We start from the raw sequence: 15053 nt of genomic DNA, 5'->3' as shown, positions 1-15053 counted from the left end.
AAAACCTGACTACAACTAATCTAACTAAAACCTGTTTTTCATGAATGCCGTGTGTAACATTAAAAATGAACATTAACTAATCTTTTAAATTGACTAAGAGATTCAGCTTCTCTCACATGACAGGGTAGGCTGTTCCACAGAACTGCTCCGCTATAAGAAAAGCTGTTTTTCATGAAATTAGTTCGCGGAAACGGGACAAATAGTTTGTTAACAGAGTCCCTTAGGGAGTAACGCGTTTCATTACGTTTAACAAATTTAGATGATAAATATTCAGGAACAAGACCATTTAAAGACTTGTATACCATTATGGATTTCTGTATTTGAAATTGAGTGCTCAAGTCTTGCCAATCGAGTTGTCTAATTAAACGGTTAGCATCAGCATCATAGCTAGAGAAGGTTAAAACGCGAGCGGCACGGTTCTGAAGCTTCTGTAGCCTCTCAAATAATGTTTTACCACAATTACCCCAGACAAGATTACAATAATCGAAATGAGATTGAATTAGTGCGTTAATTGTATATATAATGAAGGGTAGGTGGAGGGACAAAAGGTCTAATTCTTTTTATTGCTCCTATTCCGGAAGCGATCTTTTTAGATAATTTATCAATGTGTGTTTGCCACCGTAGATTTTCATCAATAAATATTCCAAGCGATTTGACAGAGGAAACGTGTTCTATCGGAACATTATTAATCGAGAGCTCAAGTGGGTTCGCCAAAGTACTCAATTTTTGTCTGGAGCCAATTAGCATGAATTCAGTTTTAGAAGTGTTCAAAGTAAGTTTATTGGAAATAAGCCATTTGTTTAGGTTATCTAAATCGTGATTCAGATTTAACTGTATTGAATTCACATCAACGCCAGCATAAGTAATGTGGGTGTCATCGGCGTACATCCTAGGCTGGCACGAAATAAGGCAGTTTGGCAAGTCATTAATATAAATAATTTAGAAATAAAAGGGGGCCAAGGATTGTTCCTTGCGGTACCCCACATTTAAGAGAGCAGATTCTAGAAAGAGAACCGTTAACGAGACATCGTTGTGTACGATTAGTTAAATACGACTTAAACCAATCAAGAGCTGTACCTTGTATTCCATAAAGGTTCATTTTAGATAAAAGGATATCAAGGTCTACGGTGTCGAAAGCCTTTTTTAAATCGAGGAAAACCACAGCATTAACATTGCCACGATCAATATTAAAGGCCCAATTATCCGTAGCTTCCAGAAGGGCAGTCACAGTTGAGTGTAACGAGCGAAAACCCGAATGAGGATTAGAAATGATATCTTCATTGGTCAAAAAGTTATACAACTGATCATAAACAATCGCATCTCTCTAGGAGCCTGGAACAGGCTATTGCGGCAACGAAACATGATTATTTCCGTTATTATCGTTAATCTCGCTAATTTCTGGTGTTTTACAAGATATATAGTTAGCGTTTAACTTATTTTTATTGATAAATCGATTCCCTCTTCGATTTTACAAACGATAGTTCTTCTCTCTTTTTTCCTCGACCGTTACCGACGTCATCCACCATTATACTGATCCGTTTGGAAGCCAACAAAGCGCTTAAAAGGGGGCGTGTCCTTCCCTTTTATAGGATCGCTCCTTGTTTAATGGTATAATATGCGTAACATTGTGTAAAAACACTGTGTAATAAATTGTCCTCTACTCTTGTACGGTGTACAGTACTGTATTTCTAACTTACTTACTTACGTGACTTGCAGTTCACAACAAAATATCTCACTCCGTCATTTCATAGTTATTACGATCGAAGTGGAGTTATAACGGTAATGTTGCTAATTAACAGTAAACACTATATATAACAAAATTCTTCAAGTTAAAATAGGAATAGGGTAAGAATTACAGCGACTTAAACAAGTGGGACACGTGCGTTTGGCACCTCGAAATTTGGAACTTTTGTTTGTAGAGCATGTCGTTGACTGCCGGCACTCCCAGCGACAATTCCTGTTGTCCATGGTACTGTGTATATGGCTTTTCCATTCAAGGGTGCCCGCTTCATACAGGTAAAAATAACAAAGAAAGACAAACATGGGACTGCTACAGGGTGGCCATGGCCGCTTAATAGAGGTGGCCGCCTAATACAGGTACCAAATACAGCGTTTGTATGCGCGAAAAATCGGAACTTTAAAAAGTGGCCGCTTAATACAGGGCCGTTATATACAGGTTCGACTGTAGTAAATTTTAACTAAGGCATTTTTAATTTAGATGTTTCACCTTGTGATCTCTGAGTACACAACGAATGGATGCGAAAAATGTCACACGCGAACCCGAGTGTAAACTTTACCGTGCTTGCATCTACTTTAACCTTTGAACAGTGGCGAAACTGTCAAAAAACCGCCTTCAATGGCCTGTTCGCTTGAGGTGAAGTCTGCTTTATGTATGTCTTTAATTGTTTCTGTCGAGTCTTTCTGTTTGTGGCTAAAATTTTTACATCAAAAAAGTGTTTTTGACATCATTTCTCTAGTTTTCTTCAAAGCAGGGTTCGTAAGGTCATAGAAAAATCGCTTGTGGAATTTGAGAATGTTATTTTATAGGCCTGGAAAATCGTGCAATTAGGCGAATCACGAGAAGTCATAAAAACTAATATCCCTGCTACAAAATCAAAGTAAGAAAGTTAGTAAAACAGTTTAGGGACTGTGCAATAATTATCAGGAGGGGGGGCTGAAAAACCAGACTTATCTAGCAAAAACTTAGACAGTACCCCCCTCCAAAACTGAAAAATTAGTTCCAAGCCCCCCTCTGTTATGTTAAAAATAACGTCGCATCCCCCCCCCCAACCAACACACACACACACACACGCACTCACTCCTCGCCGCCACCATTACCATAGATGCCTTTAAGTTAATACCTTTTATATTGTCATGCTACTGTAAGCGTACGCTTACTTGTTGGATGTCATTGTCTGGAACAAATAATACCTCATATGAGTGTTGAACAAAGCCATCCGTTTCGGAGTCATCTGAATCCAACTCAGAGTTGTTTTCGGAAGTGCTTGTGTGAGAATCAGAGTCGCATTGGGAATCACTGGATAGGAGTTCTGTGTCACTGTCATTGGCACTAATTCTTTCGTTGTTTCATGTTCCAGTTTGCGAGAAATCAAGAGCACGTGCTACTAGCACGGCTTTGCTTCCAGATACAGGAAGATTGTTCTGCTTAAGGTAGATCTTAATTTGTCTTACTGTGAAAGATTTGACTTCATTTTCTTCTTTCCAGTTAATGTCTGGAAGGGTATTGCGCTCAGCTTCCCTTTTTTGAGCTTTCAATGCTCAATAGAAGAAGGGTTAAAATTAATCAGTTATCTTTTCATTTTGATGGAATTTTTTCAATAATCATTTAACAGCTATTTGTTACGGTCTATCATGAGGCCTGTACTGAGAATCTTTTATTGCGTTTAACTTTATTTACATTTCGAATAAAACTTAAGGCCCCCCCTCTGTCAAATGAGTGATTTTACTTTGAGCCCCCCTATCTTGGCAGCAATTTTAGGTAATGCCCCCCCCCCCCCTCGTTTTTCAGCCCCCCTCCTGATAATTATTGCACAGTCCCTTATTAGAAATTTTCCATATAAGCTTCAGTACTATTTTTGATAAATGAGTCACAGAATAGTCTTCGAAAATGAGCTTCCAAACACTACAATCTAATTCAACTTAAAATTCTGACTGTTTAAACACAAACACTATTTGCAAAAGCTTCAAACTAAGGTACGCGGAAATTAACGCAATTTTTTTTGAAAATTCGCGTTAACTTGCCATTATTTCAGCATGATGAAGCAAGATCGTTTTAAGTTGTATGCTGCTACCATGAGACATTGACAAAATAAATTCAAGCGAAAATTAGCAAAGGAAGGGGAATTTTGGCCATTTGACTGATGACGCCATCACTATTCAATCATTAAAGACATGAACGTGAGGTCAAACCGTGATGGCACTCAGTCAATGACCTTTATTACATTTAAGGCCAAAAGTTATTACACTTAGGACCTTTATTACATTTAGCGCTGAAAGTTATTACACTTAGGACCTTTATCACATTTAGGGACATTAATTACATTTGAGTACTAATTGCCAATTTCACGGTTGTTTTTCCGAATTGGGGGCTTCTGTTTGTTCTTGAAATAATTATTAATAATTAAAGGCTGTAAATTAAATTAATGAAAAATTGCAGAAAGAAGCAACTTAATTTTAAATGACATAAATGCGCTAATTTAATGTTAACTTTTTTTCTCAGATATTTGTGTCAGATCGGAGAAATAATATCAGACAATCAATTGCTATAAGCGCACAGAACTGCAAACAAAACAGCTGTCCACTCGGTCAACGTTCAGCTATTCATCTAGTTTCGCGGGTTCGTTCACTCGGTTTCTCGTTCGTTTGTTTTTGCCGGCGACAAGGGGGACCGTTTGATCGTTAACTCGGTCATTTGGCTATTCGTTCGCTGGCTCAGATGTTCGTTTGCTTGGGCTTCCGTTTGTTCGTTTATTTGCGTTTCTGGTTTGTTCAGTTGTTCCTCCGTATGTACAGTTCTTGTTGCTATTCATGGGCGTAAACTTGTTATAAACAATAAAATTTCACCAATTGAAGGGGTGCGCGGAATAAGGCCCCAAGCGACTTTTGATGTAAGGTCAAATTCTCCTCTTGTTTCACAAGCGAATACAAGGCAATTTGGAAGGAGAATCTAACGATTTATCAGAAGTCACTTAGGGCTTTTTTTTCCAGACACCCCTTCAATTATTAAAAGGTCTATTAAAACAGTAAGAAGAAGTTCCTTCATGTTTTAATACCTATGGCTGTCATGCTACTGAGAAAGACTTCTTTCTCTGATCTGACAAAAATATCTGACAAAAAACTTAACTATGCTAAGCGCACTTAAGTCATTAAAATTAAGTTTCTTCTTTCTGCAATTTTTCATTAATTTAATTTACAGCCTTTAATTATTAATAAGTATTTCAAGAACAAACAGAAGCCCCCAATTCGGAAAAACAACCGTGAAATTGGCAATTAGTACTGTTCCTTCGGTCGTGCGGACATTCGGTTGTGTCTGTTCACTTTGCCTTGTGTCCTCGGGACATCCTGTCTAGTTATTAAGTTAGTCATTCAGTGTCCTTTGTGGTCCGGCTTTGTGTTCATTCATCCTTCCGTTTGTCTGTCTCGTCCGTGTTTACGTATGGATTCTGCCTTCTTTGCCAGGTCCACTGGTGGCACGGTTTACTGAAAATCCTATCATGGGCTCATACATAACATTTAACCAATAAAATTTACCAATTAAAAGCTGTATTAAAACATTACGAAGAAGTTCCTTCATGTTTTAATACCCGTGGCTGTCTTGCTACAGAGAAAGACTTCTTCTTTCTCCAATCTGACGCAAATACCTTGTATTATTAAAAAAAGTTAAATGCAATGAAAATAACTTTAATGGTAGTCAGAAAAAAAAAATTGTTACGAAGTTAATGACACTGACAGCCTTAATATTATGGTAATAATGCTCGGATATTCAGGAACTAGAAACTGGGTAAAGGCTGACATTACTAGGAAAGGCTTTCTAGCTCTGTCATGTAGTAACACAATCATTGAGAAAGTGAAAGGCTACAAGGGGTAACTCGTGCAATGTTCTTCTACAGTCATATCCAATATCTATATGGACAGGGGGCTGACAGAACAGACCCAAGAGAAAGAGTAAGATCTTAGGTCAGACACTTATTAGCTGACCATACCTAAAGATGAAAAAAATCTGTGGGGCAGAACTTTTTCGCACGAACGTCCTTAATCATATACTATGTTTAACTACTTTTTACTTTGTAGTAGTCATAAATTATCAGGACCTCTATAGATAACAGCCTAGTGCTGAAAGGGTCACTGTCTAAATAAAGATGACCTGACTGAGTTTAAATTTTACAGGCAATTTACAATTCAGCATACTTGTAGTTTTCAATCAAATCCTCCAACTCATAAAGCATTGTTTAGATTTGTGAGAAGATTTATTTCCCTGGACACATAGCAGCATACCTGAACACCATGTGAGCAGTCCTGCATGTTAACCCAGTAGTTTTTGTGATTCCAGACACTCTCAATACCAAGAAAAGCACTGTGCGTCAGAGGGTGGCAGGACCCCGTCAAGGTCTCTATGAAGAAACTTTCAGGAACTTCCCGTTTACCAGACAAGACAAGCACCCAGCAGTGAACCCTTAAACCATGAAGTTTGTCTGGCTTTGGTTTTTCCAGTTCCTAAAATGTACATTAATAATAACTAACAAGTTGTAGTAAAATTTTTTATTTTGGTTAATTATAATTGATTGAATTATGTTTGAAAGTACCTTTCATTAAGATGGATATTGGACGAAAATTTTTGATAACATTTTTTTTTATTTTTAGTACATTAATACTGTTGTAGTTTAGCATACAGGTTGATTATCACGTTCCATGATTTTGCTTTGGCCTAGAGGAGATTTAGCCTATGACTTTGCAAATAATGTCGAGTAACTAAGGACAAAAGTGGATCTGACGCCCAGTTGATTCCTTTTGTTCCAATTTAAAAGGCTAACAACAAAAATAATCCATGCTTTGCTTCATTGATTCAGGCGTCAGGAAAACGTTAAAAGTTATTCAAATTTTGTCTTGTACTTCTTTGTACTTCTTGCATAATAACACATTTGTGTGCCACGTTACAGCTAATGGGGGCAATTTGGATTTCACAGCCAAATTTCCACTAATAGTATTAAGTCTACACCAATCCTTCAATTATTATTTGTTTGTGTACATGCATAATTGTTACAACTTACTGCAATTCTTGCACTCTCCTCTTCACGTCGTTTTCTTTCCTTATCTTCTTCTTCTGCCTTTTTCTTTGCTTCAACTTTGGCTTCAAATTTACTCCTTAAATCTTTTGGGGGCTTTACTGTATACTTTTTAACTTCTTTTTTCACCTCCTCTCTCGTCACCTTTTAGAAAGGAGTCAACAAAAAAGTAACAATGCTTAAAAAGATTCATTCAAAAAGAAAAGTCAAAGGTTGTCCTGATGCAGAAGCCAGAGGGGTTTTCATTTGGGGCTGAAGGCCCCTTTTCTCTAGGGGGACATGGAGGAAGCGCCAAAATGCGATTCCCAGCAGGTGGGTGCAGTATCAAGTTCTTTCTCTGCTCCTTTATTGGGATAACACAACTACCCAAGTCCTGTACAGTAATGTTAGTAAATTGTAATAGTGTAGTGTAGTTTTTAAGTGTTGTATTGTAAGTTCACAATACTGTTGTACATGCAGTAAAACTGGTAAAAAATAATAAAATAAAATAAAAAAAGTTCTGGTCTGCCCAATCTACTATGATTAAAATTCTTCCTTGATGTAACCAAGGGAAAGATACTGTAAAGGGCTATGATTTTTATTGTGTAGCAATGTCTTGCGACACTATCTGTATATGCAAGAAGAAAGCAATACCAAATGACTGCATTTTGCAGTGCCAGGAGACAAAAATGCCCAAAAGGAAAATTCTTCCACATTAAATTGTGTATTGATGAGGTTTGCACCTCCTCCCTTTTAAAAAATATTCCAGTAAAACACCCTTGGGGTCAAAGAAGATAACTCCAACTTTCATCAATATCATCATTTATTTATTTATTTGCCTTTCTAAACAAAGAAGAAATGATAGAATTTACAATAATGGCGAGAAGACCTCAAGAAACCACCAGGCTTATAAGAGAGGCCACCTCGGCTGTCATTAATATTTAAAGATTAAAGATATGTAAAGAGTGATATGATCTGACCTGCATCCAGGACATTAATACAGTTGTTGACCAGTGCCTTGTGTGAGTTTGGGAATTAGCCAAGTGGAACATGAAATGGTGCTTTGGAGGAGGGTTTTGAGCCATGCAACATGTTCAGAAGATCATAGACTTTAGTGGTATTCCTGTGCAATTAGGCTGATGTTATCACATCGGCCTAATTGCACAGGAATATCACTAAAGTCTATGCGCATATGCGTTATGCCAAAGAGAAAGCATGAGGTTGTTTAGGTCCGCTGTGTTTTGCAAACAAGTGAAAGGCTTTTGGCATTAAACCTTAAATTTTGAACTGCCTTAGATGTTATTGTTGACAATGAACCGACCAAATATCCTGACGAACATCTCGTAACAGAGCGAGGTTGAATTGATGACGTTTTGACCTTAATTTATCAGGATTTAGTAGCGAATTTTGGAATGTTGTTTACACGGAATGGTTGAACGACTGAAGCAAGATAAAGCGAAATCCAAAGGCGCCTATACAAGAACAATAACCAAACTGACCATGACAGTGGAAGATGGACTGTGTTCGAACATGCAGGTAATGGAAAGTTTTGACCTTCTTTCTACCGCTTTTGAGGATATGGTCAGTGCAGTGGGAAATTTAGAAATGTATAACGCTACTGCGGGCAACTCAGCGTAACTTTGTGCCATAGCATGTGAACTGGAAGGTCTTGAAGACAATTTTTATGAAGTCGAAAAGATTGTTAGAGAATATCTAAACAGCAGCCTGAGCAAAAGTGGGACTTTAATTGTTTCCAGATCAGACAATCATCAATTAAAGAACACTCAGCACGACTCAAGGATGTATTTAGCAGGCAAGGAAAGGAACTTAGTGAAGTTGTTGAAGAGCTCAAGAAAACCTATCAGGAGTACCAGAGAGAGCCGGAGCGGGGATTTGGCAAAGAAAAAATGCTGAAGGAACATGGTCAGGAAAGTGTGTAGTCTGCTGAGAGTAAAGCAAGTGATCAAGTGCCAAAACCAGAAGGACAAAGAGAGAAGGTTGGAATTGTGCCAATGTTGGAACAACGGTTAACTGATCGCAGTTCTTCCTCGGGAATTCAGATTTCTACGTAAGCTTCAGAGTTATGCTATCAACTTCTGGTACTGTTAATAGCATTGCACAAAACGTCCTTGACATTAAGCGGGTTTGTCTACTCATCAACTCCCTTTTTTGCTCTAAGCTCAGTGCCTCAGTTGTTAGCAATAGTGGAGCAAGCCTTAAATTCTCAACACCAACCCTTGAATACTTTGAAACAGAATTACGTGAAAAAGCTCGCATCGAATATGATATTGCCAAGGAAAAAGGTTATCTAAAGCACTTCAAGATTAAATGGAAACTACTAATTCGCAACAAATTCATCGAAAACGTGGTTATTTGAGAGACCCCCTGAATCGCTTTTCACTACTCTTTTACTGTGGTTCTATTGTTGTCGTTGTTTTATTTTGCTCGTTTCTTTTCTCCGCTTACCTGTTCATACTGCAACATTGTAATTAATTAAAAATAAAAAAAGGAGAGTGTGTGGATGGGTTGTTATCTAGGTACCTTTTAGTAGTGCAATGTAAGTTGCTTTTGTACTGTAATGTAAGTAATGTCAGTTATAAAGTTGTATAAAAGATAGTTAGTAGTAAAATACTGTTAGTATTGTAAATAGTGTATTTGTTAGTACCATATAGTATAGTATAGTAAGCTTATATTGTAAGTACAGTCAGTACTTTAATTATCACTATTAGTGTCAATAAGTGTAAGTAGTGTTTAGTATTGTATTATTAGCGTTAATAAAAAATCCTTTCTTAAAAAAAAAAACCCTTAAAAAAAAAAAACCCTTGAATACACCTGGGGATTTGGCCCATCCCATTTCAGTTCATTCTTCACCCTTAGATGTACTTCTTCCGAGCCTCTACGTACCCCCAGTAACAACGTACACCTCATCACAGCCCTTGTCAAGTGGCAGCCAAATTCAGTTGTGACCCCTGCCCCTGATGTAAGCTGCCCCATGGTTATTGCAAAGAACAGGTCAGTGTTGATTCTTCAGCTGTGCTTAAGAGAGGGAGCATTCCGAAATTTACTAGAAATACAAAGCATTACAAAGCTTGGAAGGCTGTGTTCTACTCATGTGTTGACAAAGCCAGAGCTACACCTGAATACAAATTATTACGTTTGCTTGAGTGTCTCCAAGGTGAACCCCTCAAAATTATAGAAAATTTGAGCCATTCTGCATTGGCCTATGAAGCAGCCAAGTCTCGCTTGGATAGGAAGTACAGGGGAAAACGCAAGACGCTTACACCTGGCCTTGAAGAATTAGATGCCTTTACACAGCTGAGAGAAGAAAATGAGAAGAATTTAGGGAGGTTTGCTGGGCTCCTGGAGCTATAGTTGTTAGCCTCCCTGAGGCGAATCAGGAATCAGAGCTTGGGAGTGGGTCACTCGACATCACTCTCCAACACAAGTTCAACAAGACTCTTTTTGCAAAATACAAACAATGGGTTTGCAATAACCATAAGACTGAGAAAGAACACTGAGGAAGTTCATTGACTGAGAGGCAGAGTTTATGACCACAGCTTATGAGACGATAACTGGTGTTACTAAAGAGGGAGCGAAAAAAAGAAAGAACTTTTTTTTACCAAGGAGGAGGGCTGCAGTTGCAAGGAAAAACATGTGATGAAGTGCAAGGTGTGTGACCCACCCCATGGTCTGTGGTCTTGCGAACACTTCAAGGAAATGACAGTGAGTGACAGATGGAAGATAGCTACAAACCACAAACTGTGCTTTAGATGTCTCAGTCAAGGACACCATAGGTAAACCTGTTTCAAGAGTAGAGTCTGTGGGATAGCTGGGTGTCGTTCTCACCATCATTGGGCTCTTCAAGAAAACTCAGCAGCAGAAGTGAATTCTGAAGAAGAAAGTACCTTGAATTCACCAAGCGCGTCAACAAGTCATTAAAACAGAAAAGGGGAGTCAAATCAGCAAACACTCACAAGGACAACTGGAGGGAAATCAACGGTGTCTTCCGAGTTAATGGCATTGAGAACTGTTCCAGTGTACCTGACCAGTGAAAAACGAAGATTAAAAGTAAAGGCCCTTTGGATGATGCCAGCAGTAGGAGTTATCTTAACAGTGACGTTGCAGCTGAACTTGGACACGAGGGGAGACCTCGTCAACTCACAGTAAACGTGCTGAATGACAACCAAGAGATGCTTGACATCAAAATTGCGGAATTCACAATTGGCAGTTTAGATGTAAAAGTGTCTAAATCGGCCTCTGCCTATACAACTGAGAAGAGTGACAGGGAACATGCAAGTGGTATATTGGAGTAAGTTGAACACTAAGTGGGAGCACTTGAAAGACATCACGTTTCTCCAGGTAGGACCCAGACTCATAGTAGATGTAGGAAATTGCGACTTATCGTTGAGATTTACATGAAGTGTATTCTGGTGCGCTAGCATGCGTAAAGACTTCGATTCTGACTCCAAACACGTGCGGAGATATTCTGAACGATGCTGACAAAATTACAATCCTTTGAGATAGAACTTTGAATTCTTTATATGGTCCTTTTGAGCTGGATGAGAAATGTCTGAATTATCGAAGACAAAGCAGAAACAGATCCAAGATGAACTCTCTAAGAAGCGACGTATCCGCGAGGCGAACCAAAGCTATGTCAGCAAAATCCTCCACAAAACTGAAGAAATCTTGGAAACCTCTGATCCATCGTCAATGGAAATTCTTCAATCAAACGTTGCACCGCTAGGAGAGAAAGCTGATAGCCTCAAGAATCTTGACAGCCGTATTTTGGAACTGTTGTGTAATGACGGGTCTTCCGATTTGGAAAAGGAAATCGAGGGCAAGCGAATTTGAACATCGTATTACGCATACCGTCTGCAAGGCCGAAAAAATTTTGAAGCCCGAAGAAGCCAAAGCAAAGGAACAGCACCAGGGATCTCCAGGTGGGTCCGTTCCATTACATTCCAGTGCAAAATTGCCCAAACTGTTTATTAAAAGGTACTCTGATGATCCTAAGGGGTGGCAGTGGTTTTGGGACTCCTTCAGTTCTGCCATTCATACGAATCCATCGTTGAACCAAGTTGATAAGTTCAATTATATGCAAAGTTTATTGGAAGGTGCAGCTCTAGCTTCAGTATCTGGTCTATCACTGACTGAGTCGAATTATAAAAGTGCCGTGGAAATTCTGACTGAACGATTTGAAAACAAGCAGCTAATTATTAGCTCACACATGGAAGCCCTTCTACAACTGCCAGCTGAAACAGTGATCACTGACATTAAGCGAATAAGAATGATTTATGATAAGGTTGAAGCTAATGTTAGAGGACTGGAGGCTTTTGGTATAGCCTCTGACACCTATGGCAGTTAATTGGTGCCAGTGATGATGAACAAGTTGCCTGAGGAACTGTGGTGGAATCTGGCATCTGGAAAAATTGCTAAAATTGTTCAAGGAAGAGGTTGGGGCCAGGGAAAGTCTCAGTGTAGTTTCATGAGCAGACCAAACGAAAGGGGGAGTGAGTCTAAGAAAGCTTGAGGTCAGGGTCTTCCGACTGCTGCCACACTAGTGTCTTCAACTGATGGGCCTAACCAGGGGCCCCCAACATGCTCTTTCTGTGGAAATCAACATCCCTCAGTTGACTGTCCAGTAGCAGTAGATGTGTCTACACCGTTGAGCATTTTGAGAAAGAAAGGAAAATGCTATGTATGCCTGAGGGCACATCATTTAAGCAGAAACTGTCAGTCAAAGTTGAGATGCAAGGAGTGTGGAAGTCGACACCATGTTAGCATTTGTGGCAGAGCAACACCAACTGTGGCCAGTCAGCCAGGAATGCCGCAGACCACATTCTCTGACACCTACCATTCTCCAAGTCATGATCAAGGGGCTAGTCATCAGACATCAACCCTGTACATTGATGCGAAAACGACAGTATTGTTGCCAACTGCTCAAGCTGAAGTCTCAGGAACAGGTCTTGACAAATCTGTAAAGGCGAGAGTAATTCTAGACAGCTGCAGCCAGAGGTCGTACATGTCATGTAGACTGAAGGAATCCCTTAATCTGCCAGCTATTCGCTCTGAGAAGTTGATGATCAAGACCTTTGGTAATGAAGAGGGCCAGATACAAGAATGTGAAGTAGTGCAGCTTTGCCTGAAAGGCATTAGCAGTGATCTTAATGTCTATCTGACAGCTTACGCAGTACCTGTGATATGTGTACCCTTTCGGAATCAAGCTATTGAAGTTGCCTATCAGTCTTATCATCATTTGCAGGCACTGAAGCTTGCTGATAATTCTGTAGACATCCTTGACTTTGACATGGATATCTTGGTGGGATCAGACAGTTATTGGAACCTAGTCACTGGGGAGGTGAGACGAGGAAGCTCTGGACCCGTAGCCTTAAATACAAGATTGGGATGGGTGCTGTCAGGTCCTGTGGATCGGCCAAGTAGCTCTCTGTCCATTGCAGTCAACTATGTAAGCACCCACACCCTGAGGACAGACACAGAGTATGTGAACCTTGATGACCAGTTGTCAAATTTCTGGGAGCTTGAGTCTACTGGAATTAAGCAGAAATGTGACTCTGTTCTTGACAAGTTTTTGGAGGGCTTGACCTTCAATGGTGAGAGATATGAAGTGCGGCTACCTTGGAAGAGTTCACACCTTATCTTGCCAGACAACTATGAGCTGAGTTTGAGCAGGCTTAGAGGCACCTTGAGACGACTTAGACAGCAGCCTGGGATTCTCTGTGAGTACGACAACGTGATTAAGGACCAAATGCAGAGGGGAATTGTTGAGGACATCCCACAAATGAATCAGGCCTCTCTGGGAAAAGTACATTACCTGCCCCATCATGCGGTTCTTCGACGTGACAAGGAAACAACAAAATTCAGAGTGGTTTATGACGCCTCAGAATCAACTGATGGTGTTTCATTGAACCGCTGCCTGCATACTGGACCATCTCTTCTTCTTAATCTACTGGACATTCTTGTGCGATTTCACCTGCACAAGATAGCACTGATAGCAGATATTGAGAAGGCGTTCCTAATGGTAACAGTGAACGAAGAAGACAGGGATGCCCTGCATTTTCTATGGATTGATGACATATCTAAGGAGAACCCCAGCCTGATTGCGAAGAGATTTGCCAGGGTCGTCTTTGGTGTGAGCGCGAGCCCCTTCCTTCTTAATGGAACACTTAAGCATCATATCTTAAGATGCATGGAGGTCGACCCAGAATTTGTGGCCAAGATACTTCAGTCTCTGTATGTTGACGACTTGAGCACTGGGGTGGATGGTGTGTTGGATGGGTTTGAGTTCTATGGCAAGGCCAAGTCCCGGATGAAGGAAGGTGGTTTTAACCTTCGGAAGTGGATGTCAAATTCTAGTGAGTTGTTGAGGTTGATGAATGAGTCTGAGGGCAGTTCTGAGGTGCCAGCAAAATCTGTTTTGGAAGAGAATGAGACGTGTGCAACCTCATTGTCTGGACCCTGTGGAACGGAAAGAAGTGAAAATGAGCACAAAACCTTAGGGGTCATTTGGAACCAGAGGGAGGACACTCTTATAATGAGACTGAGCTCATTCTCTAATAGAGCTCTGAACTTACCAGCAACAAAGGGTAATGTCCTTCGCATAACTGCAAGTGTCTATGACCCGCTCGGACTTATCTCACCAGTCCTGGTGTTAATGAAGATCCTCCTCCAAGAATTGTATCATGTCAAGAAAGGCTGGGATGAACCACTTGAGGAGAAAACAATGAGACAGTTGAACAACTGGATTACAGACCTACAAGGAGTTGAAGACATTGCAGTTCCTTGTTGCTACTTGGCCGGTGTGACAGGGAACATTCTGTCAGCAGAATTGCATGGCTTCAGTGATGCGTCTAACACTGCCTATGTAGCTGTTGTATATCTGATGATGGTGACAGAATCAAGAATCATAACGAGACTGTCGCTTCGAAGAGCAGAGTTGCGCCTTTATCAAAGCAAATGATTCCTAGGCTTGAACTGCTGGGTGCTGTCATACTGTCAAGACTAGCTGTGTACATCAAGGAAGTTCTGGAGAAATCTCTTGTCATTGACGGACTGTGTTGCTGGAATGATTCTATAGTGTCGTTCTATTGGATAACAGGGAAAACAAGAGATTGGAAACAGTTCGTGCAGAACCGAGATGATGAAATTTGTGAGCATGTCCCACCAGCGAAGTGGAGGTTCTGTCCTGGAAGTGACAACCCGGCTGACCTACCGTTTCGAGGAGTTAAAGCTTCAATTCTTAGTAGTGATGTG

General features: G+C 40.1%; 2 protein-coding genes across 2 annotated transcripts in view; one reads left to right on the top strand and one right to left on the bottom strand.

Moving 5' to 3' along the window:
* LOC146489322 (uncharacterized) overlaps positions 1 to 15053 on the top strand; it is a 219254-nt gene that overhangs the window by 105744 nt on the left and 98457 nt on the right. The gene's annotated exons all lie outside the window — the stretch shown is intronic.
* The window catches only part of LOC146489325 (dynein regulatory complex subunit 7-like), a 63043-nt gene that overhangs the window by 29632 nt on the left and 18358 nt on the right, over positions 1 to 15053 (bottom strand). The window contains exons 5-6 of the mRNA XM_085107742.1: positions 6789 to 6947; positions 6016 to 6234 (exon numbers count right to left, since the gene is read on the bottom strand). Coding sequence (XP_084963868.1) covers positions 6016 to 6234; positions 6789 to 6947 — 378 coding nt within the window. The remainder of the gene's footprint in view (positions 1 to 6015; positions 6235 to 6788; positions 6948 to 15053) is intronic.

This window comes from Pavona decussata, unplaced genomic scaffold (genome assembly GCF_977016875.1).
Source record: "Pavona decussata unplaced genomic scaffold, jaPavDecu1.1 SCAFFOLD_6, whole genome shotgun sequence".
NCBI classification, from domain to species: domain Eukaryota; kingdom Metazoa; phylum Cnidaria; class Anthozoa; order Scleractinia; family Agariciidae; genus Pavona; species Pavona decussata.
Note: the sequence above shows the minus strand (reverse complement) of the source record. Positions and strands in the feature narration are given on the sequence as shown.